Source organism: Hemicordylus capensis, chromosome 4 (genome assembly GCF_027244095.1).
Source record: "Hemicordylus capensis ecotype Gifberg chromosome 4, rHemCap1.1.pri, whole genome shotgun sequence".
In the NCBI taxonomy this organism is placed as follows: domain Eukaryota; kingdom Metazoa; phylum Chordata; class Lepidosauria; order Squamata; family Cordylidae; genus Hemicordylus; species Hemicordylus capensis.
The window spans coordinates 228,433,478-228,450,715 of NC_069660.1; the positions used below are offsets into that span (position 1 = coordinate 228,433,478).

The window sequence follows — 17,238 nt, forward strand, 5'->3', positions numbered from 1 at the left end:
CAAGTTACATATTTTTGCTAGGAGATCAGCAATTTCACATTTGAGTTCCTTCAGAAGTCTTGGGCGGATGACATCTGGCCCTGACAATTTGTTAATTCTTTTGTTTTTCAAGACAGTTTAGAACATCCTTTCTTGTGTGCACAGCCTCATTATCAGATTCTCAAATCTCAGATTCTCACATAGTTAGACACATCACTATAAGAAGGGCAAACAGTGCAGCCACTGCCAACGATCGGCTTCCCTTTGCCGGGCCATGATGCTGTCTACTGACTGTCACTGAGCCAGGGCCTGCTCTTGCTGGGATGGGCAGGTGGCCGGTGGGCAGTCAGGTAGCAGAGGCCACCTCAAATCTAACCCCACAGCCACTCGCAACATTGCTAAGCCACTGGAAATAGGAAAGCTCAGATTTTTTAGTCAATTTCACTTGATTAGCAATGTGTGAAAAGCTGAATAAATGCTGCTGTACCTATTGTAATTTTTGCAGGATAAGGTGCTTGTGAATTAAAGCAAAATGTTCCATTTTTATAGAGCACAAATAAATTTTATCCATTTATGTGCTTTTGCAAAGCTAGGTAGCTTATTCAGGAGCAGGATTCCCTTAAAACCAGTTTGTTTGCAACATAATCCTTTCTGTCATGCTTACTTGTATATCCCCATCAGCCCTGGGGATCATACTGTCTAGTAACTCAATACTGAAGTAGCAAGTCAACAATGTGCGGTAATAAAGCATACTTCATCCATTTGGCTTTGCCATACCTGTTATCTATGTATTGGAAACAAATATCTTTCCTCCTAAATTGAGATGAAGTATGCTTTGTGAATTGCCATTGGAGTGTGAGATTGGCCAAATGTGAATGAACTTTTAGATGAATATTTTAGATGAATAAGCAAGAACACCCTGTACATCTGGGATAGCAAAATGTTCATCAACTTGGGCACTAAAGTATTAGTAAAAAATAAGATGTTTTAAAAATTATATTGTATCTTCAATCCCTGATCAACCTCCCCTGATCTATAAATCAACTAAAATAAAAGAAGAGAAAAATAAAATAAATGAGCAACTTTGATAACAACAAAAAGATTAGGTCAAGTACCACATTTTATTAACACACCTTGTTTTCCTGCTTAAAAGACTAGCTGATCCATTGTGCTTTACTTCATTGTAACTATCACACAATAGATTGTTTTTGTGAAATGCTTATCCCAGATCAGCTACTGATAGGCTGAAGGATGGAGCCACCTTAAATTTTGAATCAAATCCCTATCAGTGGAAAACAAACTGCCCATGTGAACAGCCTTGCTGAAATGACCTTGTGAAAAGATAATTCTCATTGGTTTTACAATACTGTGCTGTATGGCATACTCCAGTTTATCAGCTGGAAATAAACTCCAGTATACTCTGGAGGGGTCAGTGTAGTGCAGTGGAGACAATGTTGGGATTACTCCAGTGGAGACAAAGTTCTGATCCTTTTTTAGCAAACTGTAATGAGCGATCTTGGAACAAGTCAGTGACTGTCATCCTGACTACTAATGTATCCACACTTCAGGCAGCTGCGGGGACACAGTGATAGCCTGCAAGGTAGTCCGTTGTGTTTGGAATTGTGAGCACAATTACTACAAGAGCACTAGAACTTTTCCCCTGCTAACTGAACAAAAAGGCACCTTTCAAAAGTGGTGATTTTCTTTATTGAGCAGGGGGAGAGCACAGCATCCCTTCAGTGGCTGTTGCTGATGTTTATCTTCAGGACAACAACAACAATTTGGAGAACAACAACAACAATAACACTAGGGTTGTGTAGAGCGCTTGAGGAACATAGGAGAGCATCCTGGGGAAAAATAGCACTGTAGTGTTTTTGTGCAATTGTGCTCATAATTCAGAATGGAATGGAACAGCACTCAGGGCAGGTTCAAGCAGCTTCTTGAAGCATGGATGCTTTGGTAGGGTTGCCATATGGAAAAGAGGACAGATCTCCTGTATCTTTAATAGATGCACAGAAGGGCTAATTTCAACAGGTGCAGTTTTTCTTTCATTTGCATGACAAGCTGCCCATTCTAAAATTCACACTTCTGTGCATTTCTTAAGGGTACAGGAGACCTTATCCTCTTTTCCAGAGGGAAACCCTATGCTTGGATAGGATGTCAGCCACTGCTAGTAATTACTAAGAACTAGGTAACTGTCTGTGCAAGTTTGTAAGGGGTTCTTTTGGGAAGAAGAAGGGAAACAGAGCTTCTTTTACCCTTTTTATTCCTTTACTGTCACTCCTCCTTTATCATCTCCCTGCTCTTCCCCCTTGCCCCCCACTCCTCTCTGTGCCCCACAGGACTCTATACTTTATAACCTTTCAGTCCTTCCCATATTCCTGGATATGATCAAAGAATGAGGAAAAGTATGCCTCATCGTGTCTTTGGGCAGTCTGTGGAAACATACGTAGCTGTCTGTCCTCCACTATGTTTGGTTCAGAGTACTGGGAACTTGTGGTTGTATGCTGTTGAAAACAAATAAGGATTGATTCATTTCCTAGAGTGCTAAAACCAATTGTTATCCTGCTGTCATACATGATGCTTATCAGCAATTTTTTGTTGTAAAACTGCAGTGTTGCATATATTTATCCTATACATATTTATCCTATACACATTTATGTGGAAATCGTCTATATTCTATTGATATATGCTTCCAAATAAGCAGATATCCAGATGTAGGATGCAATCCATATCTCATAAACGCCGATGGCCAATACCAGTTGATTAGGGTCCCCCTACACTTATCCCTGCCTAAATAGCTAGGCTTGATGTCACTTCAGTTTGGCAAATGCACAGTTCCATCTTGCTACTTGTCATACATTTGTTTTGTCATACATTTTGCTGGTTATTCTGTAAAACAGATTCTATTTATGTTGAAATAAAACACAGTTAAATATATGAAATTCTGCTTAACCATTTTAGCAAGTTTTCCTGAAACAATATTACAGCTTCTTATAGTTAAAAATAATTTTAAAAGAAAATTATAATTGCTTTTTTAAAAACTCTGATATTGGCCAACATGTTGCACAAGGCAATGCCAGTGTTTCTGACCTACCAGGAATGCTGCACACATAAAAGCCATTCCCAGCAGTATTGTTCAAGAGCACAGTTGCACAACTACTTTTTAAAATGCATGGGAACTTGTGCAGTGCTACTTCCATTGGAAAGGATGGAAATAGAATTGTGCAAGTAGCCTATGTACTGTTTTAAGTAGTGGTAGCCACCAAAAGGTGCAGCGGGGAAGTAACTTGCCTAGGGAGGAAGAGGTTGCTGGTTCAAATCCCCCTGGTATGTTTCCCAGTCTATATTGGGCAACAGCAATATAGGAAGATACTGAAAGGCATCATCTCATACTGCACAGGAGATGGCAATGGTAAAGCCCTCCTGTATTCTACCAAAGAGAACCGCATGGCTCTGTGGTCGCCAGGAGTTGACACCAACAATACTGCCACAGCTGGTTTTCACATGGGCAGTAGCTCCAAGGGATCAGAATTGCCCATGATGCCTTGCACAACATGCTGTCACTGGTTTTGTAGAATGCATGTTCATTGAATGAAAACTCCTCCCCCCGCCAAAATTTCTAAATGTTGGCTTTAATATGATAGAAAACATAACATTGATATAATGTTTGAGTTTGCTGAGGGTTATCTATGAAGTAGCATTGATATCTTACTTTTAAATCACGGGGATTTTGTCAGAAAGGATTTCGTTTTAAAAATAATATGACATCCAACTTGTGAAAAGAAAAGAAAAGGAATCTTTCATTTCCAAATGTCTGGCAGATTGTCAACCAACATAACTTATTACATGGCTGGTACATATTGACAAAAGGGAAGAGAGGGAATGAATGAATGAATGAATGAATGAATAAATATTTTATTATATTTCTCATTGTGCAAATAATACAACATTCTGAAAGTACAAGAAACAGCTTTTCGGTTATCTGGTCCAGTCTGGGCAATATTGAAATCCTTCTTCAATCTGTTATGGCTGATTAATTTGCATTTGCAAATAATAAGTTGGTGCCACATTCAACTCATCATGAGCACACATGTGTGAGCTGTATGCATCTTTAGAGGAGGAACTAACTATACATATAGTTAGAGAAAGAATCCTTCACAGAGTTGGGAAATCCTCATCCAGTGATACTGCCTTAAAAAAATCCATTAATAATCCTGTACTATTGCTGATTCCTACTACACAAGAGCATTAAACTTGGCCATTATTCTATTTAGTAATGAATTGGATTATTTTCTAAAAGGAAAGAATGCTGTTGAATGCCTCTTGTTCCCATGTCGGTTTATGCTGTCATATTCACTGTTTTTTTGTTTTGTAGATATATTTACGGTTCTTGGACTATGAAATGCAGAATTCTAATGAATGCAAAAGGAATTTTGTGGCTGTCTATGATGGAAGTAGCTCAGTGGAGGATTTAAAAGCTAAATTTTGCAGCACTGTTGCTAACGATGTGATGCTGCGCACAGGTCTTGGGGTGATCCGCATGTGGGCAGATGAAGGCAGTCGAAGCAGTCGATTCCAGATGCTCTTCACATCTTTCCAAGAACGTAAGATACTATCAGGATGTCAAATGCTTCAATTCTTATCAAACATTAATGGTGTTTCCTTCATATAAAGTAAGCACTGAAACATGAAATAACCAAGTCGGATGTTTTTTCTTACATGGGGTCAGTCCAGTTCTTCAAAGGTGCAGTGCCGCAGGTGCAGGCATCACCATAGGGCATCAGAGAAACTGGATGTTCTCTCTTCAAACACACCTTCATGATGATCAGTGGTGAGCTATTATGGGGAATGGGAGGTTTGTCCAGCTTTCCTGCTATCCAGTGTTCCATCAGGGAGTATGAACCGCGTGTTTCTTACTGAATGGAGGGAGACAGGCTGGACAGCTCCAGAAGTGGGCACCCTCCTGCCATTCCCTTTAACACCTTGCTGCAGTGTTTCTGTATATAAACCATAGAAGAATGGGAAAAGGGGCTCTTGTGTGCTCCATTTGAACCCTTTATATGCAGTTGCTGCGTTCACAGCAGCACGTGGTGTAATAATAAATGCTAAAGTGAAGTATAGGGGCACAAGATGATTCAGTTGTAATTCTGAACAGTAATACTTATGGTGACCTGTGTGATCTTGACTAAGCGAAGAGTCTTTGTTTTTCCATTTGATTGCTAAAATCAGAGTGATAGTAAAAGCTTGTGCAACACTTCCTTGCTTGTATATTTTTTTGAAATGCAAAGTGATAATATCAATTCTGATAGTCTTAGAAATGAATAGTGTTGCGTAAGCACAGGTGATGATGTTAATATGGTTTTCATTATTTGGTATGAATCGATACTGGCTGACAGCAACAGTGTGGACATCCAGACGAATGCTGTGCCATTGCGTGTGTGTTTGTGTGTGAGTAGGGTGACGCACAATTTGCTTAGATCTCCCCTTCCCTCTGAAGTTTCCTGTGCCTCTGGAAAATATGCCCTTAAAGACTTAGGAACTTGTTTTAGCAAAGCACGGTGGGCTTTAGAAGGAAGGAGAGAGGCAAAAATTGCCCCTCCCCACCTTACAGGATGGTGCAGCATTAATATGTATAGCAGCACTGTTGCATCACCACAATGCTTGTCTGGCTGCAGGGGTGTAGCTATAATTGAGCAGATGGAGCTATTGAGCAGATGGGTTCAACACACCAAGGGGCTCCAGCTCCTGAGGGCCCCCCAGCTCCCCCCCCTTCCTGTTTCCTTCATTATCTACTTCACTCTGAGGGGTTGCCGGGGAGAGGGGCAAACACAGGCCCCTCGCTCCCCTAGCTATGCCCCTGTATGACTGTCAGCCATTGGCCGCAATCTGACACATACTTAAGCACATCTAAACCCACTGTAATCAATAGGCATCTGTGTACTTAACTCTGCAATGAACTGTAATCATTGTTTAATATCAGAAATGTAAAGTTTGAAGGCTGTTATAGTATGGCAAATAATCTTAAGATATCTTCTGTAGTTTATAAAAATAAATATCAATGACCAGTTAATTCAGAACACATATTTTGACACCTCCTCATGTCAATCAAACCATATCAAGCCTTTATCAATTGCTTCAGATGCATTAAATAGTGATTCAGGCTATATCGGGCAGCAGCGATATAGGAAGATGCTGAAAGGCATCATCTCATACTGCGTGGGATATGACGATGGTAAACCCCTCCTGTATTCAACCGAAGGCAAACACAGGGCTCTGTGGTTGCCAGGAGTTGACATTGACTCGATGGCACATTTTACCTTTATAGTAAAGACAGATAGCATCCAAAAGAGGAAGAGAAAAGAAGGTGATCTCTAACAGAAGCAGAATAATGTGCAGTATTTATTATGTAACCATTGTATACCTATCCTGTGCAACCCAATGTCACCTGGGAGTTATTCACACTTGGCTTCAGGCTTCTCGGTGAATGTTGAGCAAAGCCACTTTGAACTATACTCGTGGCATTAAGGGAAGCAGCCCCTCCCCTCTGCTCTTGGATTTCTTTTGAAACAAGCCCACATGCAGGCGTCCATGTTTTCCCTCTAGCCAGTGGGGGTTGGGGAGAGAGAGAGATTACTGAAGAGCTACACCTGTATTTCTGAAGAGAGCATGCTTCTTATTGTGCTAATGATTCTACGTCAGCGCCTCTCCCTGTTTGCTCCAGCGTTTTTAGAAAAAGTAGCTTAAAACCAGCATTTTTAAAATCCGGAAATACCTCAAGATAAGCTAGAATTCAGGAGACAAAGCCCGACTTGTTTGTGGAGTGGGTCCAAGGATCTCGACAGGGCTTAGGGTTAAATTTGGCTGGTGTGTGACTTCACACACTCTCTCATGAAAGAGATTCGGGGCAGAAGCCCTGTGTGCAAAGCCTCCAGGAGATTTTCTTTTTGTGGTTCTGAAGAAGCTATAGCTACTGAACCACACTAGGCATATAACCATAATGTTTTCCTAATAAATTCCACACATTGGTCTACATTCTGTTGAAGCCTGCATCCTCTTTTTCTTCTGTTGATATACTGTAAAACCTCATTTAACATCCTGTGGAATATTTCAAATCATTTGATAATCAGAATTTTGCTTGAATGTGAGCTGTTCCCAGAGGGCAGCAGAGATAAATACTGGAAAGGAAAAGGGAACGGAAGCTTTTATTTATTATCATCTGTCACTGAAAAGGAGCATTTCTATAAAGAAGTACTCTGCTCTTTGTCATAAGTGACTCAATATAACAAGGTTCAAATGACAGGGTTTACTAGTCTACTGAGGTTCAGTTATCTAATTTTTCTTGTTATCTGAATTCACCACACAAAGTTGAATGTGCTTGACTGGATGGAGTTAAGTACACTTAACTTTATGTTGGATTTTGGCCAACAGCTGCTCGACATTAAGCACCCTGACTATGTAGTCCTATATTTTATGAGACAATAAAAAGCAACCATAACTCTTAGAAGTGGAATAACGCAGGGAAAGGGTTGCCTTCTCTGAAAGAAAACAAATCAGTGTAAGACAATTATTGTCAAGACTGAATCATTTAGCATGTCTGTCTATCTATCTATCTATCTATCTATCTATCTTCGATGCTTGGAGGAAAGGGCTTCATTTTTTGTAAAGAAAGGCTGTGTACTTCCAAATATTAATTCATATTACCGTAATACTTTTGAAGCATTATCTCTCAAATTGAGCATTCTGAATTACATACTTTTGGTGAGGGTAGTAGATTCTAGGTAGGGATATCAGCAACTGAATGTTTTGACTGCCTTAAATCTGGCTGCGTCTAAATGAATACATGATCGTTTGATATGCAGTCTTCTCTAGTAGCCTGGATATGACTCAGAGCAAGTCACTGCGGATATGTGTTTGTATCAGCCTCTTTCTTTAATTTGGAATTGATTAAAAAAAACTCGAATGCATCCTACTGGCCAGGAACTGTACAACTTCCTGTTCTTATATTATGCAGCTTCAAAGGTAATTTATGCTTCTCTTGTTCATAAATCAAGCTGGCCACAGAGATAATACTCTATATTGCTCTGATGCTATTAGTTCTTGTTTGTCTGTGGTTACAGCAGACTTGAATATTCAGGCTGATTCATTTAAATTGAAGGCTTCATATTCTGTTACCTTAGAAACAACCATCCAGGCTTTAGGGATGCATTGCTTATAAAGAACTGAAGGGTAGGCATATGGTCACCAACTTGTGTTTGGGATGTGAGCGGCAATATATTTACAGGACATTGAAATTCAAACAAAACATGGATTTCCCCCTCCTCCCTTTTTGACTATGGATATCATCTAAACAATTGCTTGTATAACTGTATGTTTAGTGATCCAGCATAGATATACAACATACACAATCAAAAACTGTGTTCTACCTGTGTATGCTCCCAATATTTGGTTGTGTGGAAGCAAGGTAGGAGGAAGACCTGGTAGAAGTGATTGTGTGGAAGCAAGGTAGGAGGAAAAGCTACCCTGGTTTTCCTCCTACCTTGCTTCCACACAATCACTTCTACCCAGGTTTTCCTCTTACCTTGCTTCCACACAACCAAAAATTGGGAGCACACACAACTCCCAAACCCGGGTACAACACGGTTTTTGATTGTGTGAATTAGCTCAATGACTTCTTCTCTACATAAGAACTTGTCATCAAGTATTATTTTGATGGTCAGGCAGTCTGTATATCTTTCCAGAGCTTGTTACCATCTTAGCAGAAATTTACAGTTTGGTGACATTTTGAAGTCATATTGTTAACTGCTTCGTTGAACTTTATGACAAAACTATCACACTCAGTTTTCTGGAATTGCAGCAGAAGCTGTATGTGTGTTTTGGCAGATGTGGTCTGAAGAATTTAATGACACCATTAGTTTGGGGGGGGGGGTATTTTGGTACCATATCAGTTGGACAGGAGTTGGTAAACTAAGTATTAATAGTGAAGAACCCATGATGGCAAATGAAGCAAATGTCTGATGTGCCACCTGTGAGACACAATACTTGAGATATATAGAGCTAAGATTTGTAGCATATAATAATAATGAGACCAGCCACACAGACAGTATGGGATTTTCAGCTTCCCTAGTTACACATCTTTCCAGAGGGCACAGTTCAGGAGTGAGTGAGTGTGTGAGTGTGTGTGTGTGTGACAGAGAGAGAGAGAGAGAGAGAGAGAGAGAGAGAGAGAGAGAGAGAGAGAGAGAGAGAAGAAGGACATAAAATGGAAATTCGACAGCAGAGACAGATGGCATTTTTCTGTGCTATAAATCGTCTTCATTAATTGTTGCAGTTTAGTAGAGATCTTGCATCATGTGGTATAGTTAGACACAGAGAAAAGTGTGTTGTGACAGAACAAGTGTACTTTTGCCGCACCTAGAGAAATGAGCCCAAGAGACTCATTAACATTCAGTACAGCATCATTACCCAAATGGCCTAAACTGAATGTTAAATTGAAAATCACAAATGGGTCACAAAAGTATTATTGGTGGATTATTGTAGGAGGGAGGAGTGATGGAAACAGTCTAGCTTGTTTGACCCACTGCCACCTCTGTCTCCAAGCATCTTTGCTGAGAGCCAGGTGAAGTAATAATTTTTCAGTGCATAGTGGAGAATTGTGTACATTTCTTCTCTTCTTTGGACCCGCAGTAGGCTGTATGAGCCTTCCTCACCTCTCCCAAACAAAGGAGTAATGCAGAAGCCGTGTGAAGGGAACAAGTACTAAGGACTGGGGTGTCTACTGGCACTCATTTGAAATGGAGGTGCATTTGCCTGACTGAACAGCTCTCTATGTGTTACTCTTTGTATTTTTGTTAACACATATATATGTTGGAACTGTGAATCACATTTGCAAATGTAATTTCTAGAGCCGAGTGGGCTGCTTCAATATGTGCTTAAAACAAGAGTTTAAGAGTTTGTAAAGGGGTCAGGATGGAAAAGCTGTGGTTTAACAAAGGGCATTCACATTATTTAGTCCAGCTCCTACAATTATAATCAGCTATGTCAAATATAAAACTCCAATCAGGGGAATCTTCTAACATAATGTACAAATGCCTAGAGTGATTTCAGTAATCTTCTGTTAGAGCTTCCAGTAAGCCTGTACATGGCCCAAAATGTCGGATTCTGATCTGACTTGACAGAGAGACTGTGGGCAGGGGCTGACATGGCCCCTCCCAACTGTCATTTTGTCAGTGTCTGGTGATGGCTGGTCAGAAACTTAAAATTTCTGTTGAACCACACACACACCCCCGGCACTTTCCCATGCCCTCCTGTTGTGGTGAGGAGACAGGCTGCACAACATCCTTAGGAACATAGGAAGCTTCCATATACTGAGTCAGACCATTGGTCTATCTAGCTCAGTATTGTCTTCACAGACTGGCAGCAGCTTCTCCAAGGTTGCGGGCAGGAATCTCTCTCAGCCCTATCTTGAAGAGGCCAGGGAGGGAACTTGGAAGCTTCTGCTCTTCCCAGAGCGGCTTCATCCCCTGAGGGGAATATCTTAAAGTGCTTCTAGTCTCCCATTCATATGCAACCAGGATAGACCCTGCTTAGCTAAGGGGACAAGTCATGTTTGCTACCACAAGACCAGCTCTCTTTTCATTCTGTACAGAATATTCAGCCAGCCTCCTTGCCTTATGTGGCTTTTGTTTAAATGGTAGTTCCCCCCCCCCCACTTTAAATTCCATTTTAGGTCCCTAAGTAATGCAAGCATTAGTGGAATAAATAGCTTTCTTTAGGGATGCCATAATGCAACCTGTCTGCTGCCCCCACCTATCCCAGGCAGAGAGGGCAGGGCAAGTCTGGTCTGATAGCATGTTAGAACTCTAATGGAGTACCATCATAACAGCACGGACTGCTGACAGAGAGTCAGTATTCTGCCTGTCACAATTCCCTGCTGTTGTTACAGAATACCATCAAATAATGACCATCCAAGAGTGTATCCAGCCCAACATGCGTGTCGGACCGACATAATTGCACAGTTCTAGCTTCTTGTGTAATGGACAAAGCAGAAAATTGTGCATCTTGACAGATTTAATGTGCCAATCCTTGTCTAATCCATAAACCTAAAATGATTGTCTTGATTGACAACAGGACAAAATTCCATCTTTCTCTTTATTATAAAGATATGACAGGTAAATGTTGTCAAACATGTTCCTTTCCCAAATCAAAACCAATATGTCAAATAAAGACGTTAAAGGAAAATGAGGGTGTGAATTCAGAAGGTGTGAATTCTCAGACTATCATAGCAAATGAGATTTTTTTCAATTAAACAACTCTCATGACCCCACTTTCACTTTTTCACACTTTCCTTTACTATGAATAATATGAGGAAGTAATCAGTTTAGCACACTTCACCTTATGAAGACAAACCTCATACAAATAAATTCACCAAAATTCCCCCCTCTGCCCAATCACTCTTAAATTGGGGATGGGTGGTTGCCTCCAGCCATTAGGCACTATCTACCAGCCCACCCCACTCCTTTGGGGCAGATCCACTTTCTGCCCCCAATCTGCCCCAAAGACACCCAAACTTCAAAAATTCTCAAAAAATCAGCCCTCTGCACAATCCCCCTGAAATGGGGGTGGTAGCCTCCACCCATTAGGCACTACCACCCCACCCCACTATTTTGGGGCAGATCCACTTTCTGCCCCCAAACTGCCCCAAAGTCACTAAAACTTCAAAAATTCTCAAAAAATCAGCCCTTTGTCCAAACCCCCTGAAATTGGGGTGGTAGCCTCCACCCATTAGGCACTACCACCCCACCCCACTTTTCTGCCCCAGGCCCCACTTTCTGCCCCAATATGCCCCAATCTGCCCCAAAGACATGAAATTTTCAGAAATTTACCAAAAATCAGCCCTTGGCCCAATCCCCCTGAAATTGGGGTGGTAGCCTGCACCCATTAGGCACTACCACCCCACCCCACTCCTTTTGCCCAGATCCCATGCTATGCCCCCGAACTGCCCCAAAGTCACTAAAACTTTAAAAATTCACCAAAAATCAACCGTAAACCGAATCACCCGAATTTTTCGTGCCCGAAATTCGGGTGATTCGGCTCGTGCCCGAAAAATATCGGGGGACATCGGGGGTGATTCGGTTCGGCCCCGAATCACCCGAAATTGTTCGTTTCGGGCACAGATCGTTCTGTGCCCGAAATTTTTTGCACATCCCTACTCCACTCGTGTATCAGCCAAAGCTGATAGAAAGCACCTCTGGCCACGACTTCAGCCTGGGACTCCAGGGAGAGGTTTGGATCCAGAAGCACCCCCAGACTGCATAGCTGTTCCTTCTGGGGAAATGTGACTGCATTCAGAACTGGCAGGTGCAAATGGTCTCCTGAGTTCCAGCCCCACACAATAAGTACCTCCGTCTTATCTGGATTCAATCTCAGTTTGTTATCCCTCATCCAGCCCATCACTGTCTCCAGGCAGGCATTTAAGGAGGTTGTGTTTTCTCCTGATGATGTTGACATGGAGAAAAAGATTTGGGTGTCATCAGCATACTGATAACACCCTGCACCAAATTTCCTGACAATCTCTCCCAGCAGTTTCATGTAGATGTTACAAAGCACTGGGGATGGTATGGAGCCCTGGGGGACACCATATATAAGTTCAGATTTTGAAAAGGAACTGTGTCCAGAGGACACCATCTGGAATCTGCCTGAGAAGTAGGAGTGGAACCACTGAAAAGCAGCACCTCCCACCCCCAACCCCCTCAGACACTATGGCCAATAGTATCCAAAGCCACAGAGAGATCCAAAAAGACCAACAGAGTCACTCCCCCTTCAATTCCTAATTGGTGATCACCCATCAGGCCAACCAAGGCAGTCTCCACCACATAACACACCTGAAAGCCAATTTGAAATGCATCTAGATAATCTGTTTTCTCCAAGACTGAGTTGGGAGGCCGCCATCCTCTCAGTTACCTTGTCCAGCCACGGAAGTTGGAGACAGGCTTATAGTTGCTGAACTCTGAGGGACCCAATGCAGGCTTCCTCAGAAGAGGTCTAATGATTACCTCCTTAATGATTGCCTCAGAGAAGCATTTATAATCTCTACCAGGCCTTCTACAACAACCCCCCTGCCAGATAGTATAATTTATTTATTTATGTATTTATTGTTATACTGCCTTTCATTAAAACAATCTCAAGGCAGTTTACAAAACATTAAAATAAAATAAGATTTTTAAAAATACACAATAAAAACATTAAATTGGAATATAAAAAACCAAATCTAAATAATTTTTTTAAAAAAACATGTGCAATATGCCAGCATGGTGTAGTGGTTAGAGTGCTTGACTACCTGCTGGGTGGCTCTGGGCCCAGTCACTTCTCTCTCAGCCTAACCTACTTCACAGGCTTGTTGTGAGGAGAAACTTAAGTATGTAGTACACCGCTTTGTGCTCCTTGGAGGAAGAGCAGGATATAAAATGTAAAAAATAAAAATAAATAATAAATAATCATAACCAAAATAAAAACAACACCCTTATAAAAACAACAAAAACAACACTCATATAAAAGCTTGGGTAAAAAGCCAAGATTTCACTTGCTTTCTAAAAATTGTGATGGAAACTGAGGATGCGCACAGGAAGAACATTCCAAAGTCTGGGGGCAATAACTGAGACGTCTCTTTCAAGCATGCAGGACAGCCAAATCTCCCTCATTGTCAGCACTCAGAACATAGCCCCCTGCCATGACTTTGTCAAGTGGGCAGCAACCCTTGGGAATAGGCAGTTCTTCAGGTATCCGGGGCCCAAACCACTAAGGGCTTTAAAGGTCACAACCAGAACCTTGAATTGGACCCAGAAACAAATTGACAGCCAATGTTGTTTTTTCAAAATAGGTGTAATACGATCCCAGCGGGCAGCTCCAGATAAAATCCTAGTTGTTGCACTAGGTGCAGTTTCTGAATATTCTTCAAAGGCATTCTCTTGAAGAATTCAAACATGCCCATTCTGTTCTCATGTAGAGCACATTACTGTAATCCAGCTATGACATGACTAAGGTGTGGGTAACTGTGGCCAGATCTGACTTCTCAAGAAAGGGATGCAGCTGGTGCACTAGCTGAAGTTGTGCAAAGGCATCCCTGGCCACCGCTTCCACCTGAGCTTCCAAAAGCAGAGCTGGGTCCAGCAATACCCCCAAGCTGCACACCTGCTCTTTCAATGGGAGTGCAATCCCATCCAGTACCGATCAAATCCGATTAGCTCTCCTACTGACTAACAGCACATTCTTCTTGTCTGGATTCAATCTAATTTTATTAGCCAACATCCAGTCCATCACCGAACCCTGCAGGACCCTACAAGCCAATGGCCAATGAGCTGAGCAGTAGTCTCCCAGCACCACCATCTGGACCTTCCCCACAAGAAAGGACTGAAGGCACTCCAAAGCAGTACCTCTAATCCCCATACTTGAGAGGCAGTCCAAAAGAATACCATGGTCAATGGTATTGAACACCGCTGAGAGGTCCAGCAGAACCAACAGAGATGCACTCCCCCTTTCTAGCTCCCAGACTAGGTCATCCACTAGAGCAACCAAGGCAGTTTCAGTCCCATAACCAGGGTGGAAGCCGGATTGAAGTGTCTAGATAATCCATATCATCCAAAACCCTCTGCAACTGGGACGCCACCACACACTCTCTCACCTTGTCCAAAAAGGGAAGGTTAGAAGTAGATCTATAGTTACCCAGGTTGGAGGGATCAAAGGGAGGGCCTTTTAAATAATGGTCTTACCTTCATCTCCTTGAGGTATGGTGGTGTCTTGCCTTCCCTTAATGAAGGATTGATTTTAGCTTCAAACTGTATGCCTGTACCCTGCTTGGCAGATTTTATTAGACATGAAGGATCAAGAGCACATGATGTTGCCTGCACACTGCCCAGGATCTTGTCCACATCCTCAGGCTGCACTAACCGAAAAAAAGCCAACACGCTAGGACCAGATGCTACTTGAGGCACATCTGACGGAACTGCTAGAACTTTAGAGTCCAAATCAGCACAGATGTGAGTGACTTTATCTACAAAGTGACATGCAAACTGATCACAACAGGCTGGAGATCGTTACTCCCCCATTACCTTTGGAGCAATACCTTTGCTACACGGAACAGCTCCACTGGTCTGCACTGAGCAGATGCAATGCAGGTGGAGAAAAAGTGCTTCTTTGCTGCCTCCACCGCCATGGAGTAGTCCTTAAAATGGGTTCTAGCCTGTGTTCAGTTGGATTCATCATGACTCTTCTTCTAGCGTTGTTCTGGCCATCCAAGTTGTTTCATTGCCTAAGCTATGAGGAAAATCAGTGGGCTCTACCAAGCTGGAGAGAGTGTTTAGGAGCAACCATGTCAATAGCCATGTCAATAGCCTCCACATTCCAGAGACTCACCAGGGCCTCAACAGAGTTGCCAGCTCTAGACACTAGAAACTCTCTGAGGGCTGACTGTAAACTGAACGGATCCAAAAACCTCCAGGGGTGGACCATTCTAATTAGTCCACCACCCCTGCAGAGGGTACTTGGAGCAGTCAAACTAAACCCCACCAGATGATCTGTCCAAGACAAGGGAGTTATCTCAAAGTGCCCCACCTCCAGATCATTAATTCCCTGGTCAGCAAAAACCAGATCCAGAATATGTTCTGCCACGTGGGTAGGGCCTGATACCAACTGAGATAGGCCCATGGTTTCCATGGAGGCCATGAAATCCTGAGCTGCTCCTAGAAGATGGGGGCTTCAGCGTGGACATTGAAGTCCCCCAAGACAATAAGCTTGTGGGAACCCAAAGCCACCTCTGAGACCACCCTCGGCAGCTCAGGTAGGGAGACTGGAGTGCAACGGAGTGGTCAGTACACCAACAGAATCCCCAGCCTATCTTGGAGGCCCACCCTCTAGGGCAAACACTCAAAATTCTGATATTGCCTAACTGGGCACCTGGAAAGGGGAAAGGTCTCACAATAGATTACCACAATGCCCCCTCCCCATCTCTCAAGGCAGGGTTTCTGCAGGAGGACAAAGCTGAGAGATGCCAACCCCACCCAGCTCATCCAAGCAGGTCTCCATCACCACTGTTCCCTCTAACAGGGATTCCCAGATGTTGTTCACTATAACTCCCAGCATCCCAAAGTACAGTGCCTTTGGCTGGGGATTCTGGGAATTGTAGTCAACAACATCTGGGAATCCCTTTTAGAGGGAACACTGTCTGTCACACATACCAGCATGCTCATCGACAATCAAATTGTCGATGGGAGATGTTTTATCATTTACTGATTTGGCATTAAACAGCTGGACCCTAATCCTAGAGGGACTGTTTCCAGAGCTCCCTGGGGCTGCCGGGTTGGGAGAAAAACTGGGAAAAGGAACAGGTCTCATTTATCCAGACCGTTTCCCCCTGTAATGGCCTGCTCAACTCCCACTGCCATATTTCCCTCTGACTGCTACCTGTGAAATCACCGCCCCCAGACCATCCCTACTCTTCTGCTCTCGCCAACACACCTCCCCAGCCCAACCACCCCAGCTCCTCTCTGTCAATAAAACCCAGCCCACAACTTCCTCAGCCTTGCAACTCTATCTTGCTGACTCCTTGATGAAAAGGATGTTGCTTTTGTCTTCTGAGGCCCTTGTTTACCTCAAAGCTGAGAGCCACAAGGATGAGAGCCCCTAGCACAGCCTATTGTTATATACAGATGAGTGGGTACCACTCATCATGGAGAAGCACTTTGTATGTGCCTGCCTGTCCCTTTGAGCAGCACTGTGATCCCAGCCAGCTGACCTAAGGGGATGGGTGCAAATGTATTGTTGCATATCTGAGATATTCTAAGGAGAATACTTTGGAGAAGTGCACAGAAACTAAACCCAAACTTCATTATATTTACTACTGTAGGCACCAACAAGGAACAGTTACTAATTTCATACCTGGAAAGTGCTTGTGACAGATTAGGTTTTCTAAGAAAACCATTTGGATTTTCTTGGTATCTTGGTTTAGCTTTGTTGAAAAGAGTTCCACACAGCCCTGTAGCCAGCCTTTTGTTTTAGGGAGTAGACACATTACTAGATGGGGTTTCCTTTTTTGTTGTTTTGCTGACTCAATGCTTCCCCTCCTCTCACTGACAGAGGGGGATATGAGGTGGAAGGAAAGGAAGCAAACTTACCCTTTGTTTTTTAATTATGATTGTTCCTGTTCTTCAAACTAGCAGTCTTTCTTTAAAAGGAGGCTGTCACAAATTAAAAAGCTAACCCCCC

The 17,238-nt window shown here is 42.7% G+C and overlaps 1 protein-coding gene across 6 annotated transcripts in view; it reads left to right on the forward strand.

The window, feature by feature from the left end:
- Nucleotides 1-17,238, forward strand: part of NETO1 (neuropilin and tolloid like 1) — a 162,965-nt gene that overhangs the window by 117,864 nt on the left and 27,863 nt on the right. For 3 of the 6 annotated variants that reach the window (XM_053249438.1, XM_053249439.1, XM_053249440.1), the window contains one exon: nt 4,358-4,586. In XM_053249438.1, coding sequence (XP_053105413.1) covers nt 4,358-4,586 — 229 coding nt within the window. Of the gene's footprint in view, nt 1-4,357; nt 4,587-17,238 lie in introns of those variants that run through there. The other 3 variants (XR_008307001.1, XR_008307002.1, XM_053249444.1) reach the window with 2 other exon arrangements.